At 37.9% G+C, this 2,189-nt stretch overlaps 1 protein-coding gene across 1 annotated transcript; it reads right to left on the reverse strand.

Annotated features, from left to right (window-relative positions):
• Window positions 1-335: 335 nt before the first annotated feature.
• On the reverse strand, window positions 336-1,568 carry LOC133816398 (uncharacterized). Its single transcript, XM_062248918.1, has 2 exons — window positions 1,194-1,568; window positions 336-1,007 (listed from the first exon to the last, which is right to left on the reverse strand). The coding sequence occupies exons 1-2, from the start codon at window positions 1,522-1,524 to the stop codon at window positions 979-981; spliced, it is 360 nt and encodes a 119-aa protein (XP_062104902.1). The 5' UTR covers window positions 1,525-1,568; the 3' UTR covers window positions 336-978.
• Window positions 1,569-2,189: the final 621 nt, after the last annotated feature.

The raw sequence follows: 2,189 nt of genomic DNA on the forward strand, positions 1-2,189 counted from the left end.
ACTGAAATGGTACAAATTGAAAAATCATAAAAGCCTTCAATTTATACGTTACACTCGCTAAAACGGGAATTTAATAATTTGATTATATATGGAAAAAATATGGCAGCGAGGTGGAAGAATTGTTTTCAAATTAAGTGTATATCAGGTAAGTGAAATGGAAAATTATAAACCAAAATTGTTGTCTGGATCTGTTGTTGGATTAATTAATTTAATATCGTAACATATAGCAACACATAATTCTAACAAAGCGTTTAAGTTTTGCAAGGGTGAGATTGATCGAACTCAATTAACAAGTTCCAAACACAGTTAATTGGCCATATTAAATGAAATAGGAACTAAGAGGAGATTTAAGCACCTATTAATATGCCTGGCAGACATACAATAGCGAACAATCATCAATGAGAGGAGTTTTAAACTTGTACAGTGAAAATATATCAAACAAAAATGTACAACTAGACATGTAGATGTTGATTGCAAGATTATGAAGATTGTACGAAGCTAAGCATACAAAAGTCGTCCTATTTGAGTCTAAAGCATTAACCACACAAAAGCATTAAGCACTAATTCAGATTATGAAAAGTCCGATGTTTTTGGATAACCTGTATGCATTAAAAAAAAACGTACTTGTCAAGGTTTTCCATGATTGGAAGTGCAACACTAACCTGAATTATGGGAGAGTAGCCTTGGAGAATGGTGCAGTGTCAGATTAATTTGTTTAGCGGTCAGTCCCTTTGCCTGAGAAGTACCTGTTGCAGACCCATATGCCGCTGGTGGGAGACACTCGTATATGTCACTCAGCTTCTGGTTACACTTAGCCAGCTCCTCATGTATTGTTCGCATGTTAGCCATTGTTATTTCCTGGAAGATGTCAGGACTAATGTAGAGCATGGGCTCGTCCAGCGGGTCTTCATCGTACATATCAGCATGAAGGCAATCATTTCCAGTGCGACCACCTTTGCCTGGCCTAAAATAATTGCTCTAATTGAATAGTTTAGGGCCACGAGCTCCTGCGATTTTTTGGGAACAAATTTATTAGACAATGTGTTTTTAGCCATATTATTATACTTTGTGCGAGAACTAGAGTGAGGACAAGTCGATAGAACATGCAAAGTGATAGAGTTACGTAGTGAACGAATGTACCATATGACGGTGGTGGGCAAACACACGGACTCAACTTGGGAACAACTACGTACCTTGATCTTGCGTTGAACCAAAACCATGTCGGAGATTGGACTGCGATTTACTGGTATCGCGAGGTTCTGGTGGACCTAAGTCCTCAGATGAAGCGGTGAGGTCAATGGCAGGCTGTTTCCTCCTCCTGTTTTGAATATAGGGGTCCGGGAAGGAGGGTGTCCGTTTGACATATCCCGTTTTCTTAGGACGGATATCGGGTGGCAGTTCGTTGGAAACTTGATCGGGCCCAGAATAGTTAGAGTAACCATCTGATGTCCAAGAATCGGTAGAATTATTGGGGATTCCTATACCAAAGTCGTCCCTTCGAGATCCTTTATGGGTGGAAGCCATCGGTATTGCAGAGTGTGTGGGAGTTAATTGAGAGAGCGAGAGAGGATAATGGTTATGCAAGGAAGAAGAAGGGTGTTTGTAAATGAATTATCGGAAGTGAAAAGGTGCCAATTAGGGTTCAAAGTCGTCAGTAATTAATGATAGTTGTCTAATTAGGTTCGGAACGTGTGTCATAATGCGTAGGTGGTAGCTTATTTGCGAAGTAAACAATCTTTTGAGTACGATTTTGGAAAAATGGAATGATTACTGACGCTGCCTATCCCTATGGTTTGAAAGGGTGTAATTGACGAAAGGATGACACGTCCCACATACGGGTTTGCAAGTGGATTATTGGAAAAATGGAGGAGTCTGATCTTCAAAATTGATTGTATTTCAAAAGCATCATATTAGTATTGTATGAAGGGTGCTTTATTTTTAATTTATTTATTTTCATTTAAAATAATGGAAAAGGCAAATTATTTAATTAACTTTTTAAATGAGTATTTTCAAGTCAGATTAGTATTGTATGAAGGGTGCTTTATTTTCAATTCATTCATTTTCATATAATAAGTGAAGAGGGGTGACATTATTATATGATTAGTGCCTTAGTAACTGGCAAACGATCACCAAATGTATTGAGGTTTATGGTTAGTTTGTTAGGAACAAAACAAAATTGTTAGGAGAGA

The sequence above is a fragment of the Humulus lupulus genome, chromosome 2 (genome assembly GCF_963169125.1).
Source record: "Humulus lupulus chromosome 2, drHumLupu1.1, whole genome shotgun sequence".
NCBI lineage: Eukaryota > Viridiplantae > Streptophyta > Magnoliopsida > Rosales > Cannabaceae > Humulus > Humulus lupulus.

Coding starts and splice junctions, on each gene's coding strand:
- LOC133816398 (XM_062248918.1), bottom strand. CDS start 1,524: ATGGCTTCCACCCATAAAGGATCTCGAAGGGACGACTTTGGTATAGGA. Junction 1,008..1,193: donor TGGTTCAACGCAAGATCAAG/GTACGTAGTTGT, acceptor AAAAAATCGCAG/GAGCTCGTGGCCCTAAACTA.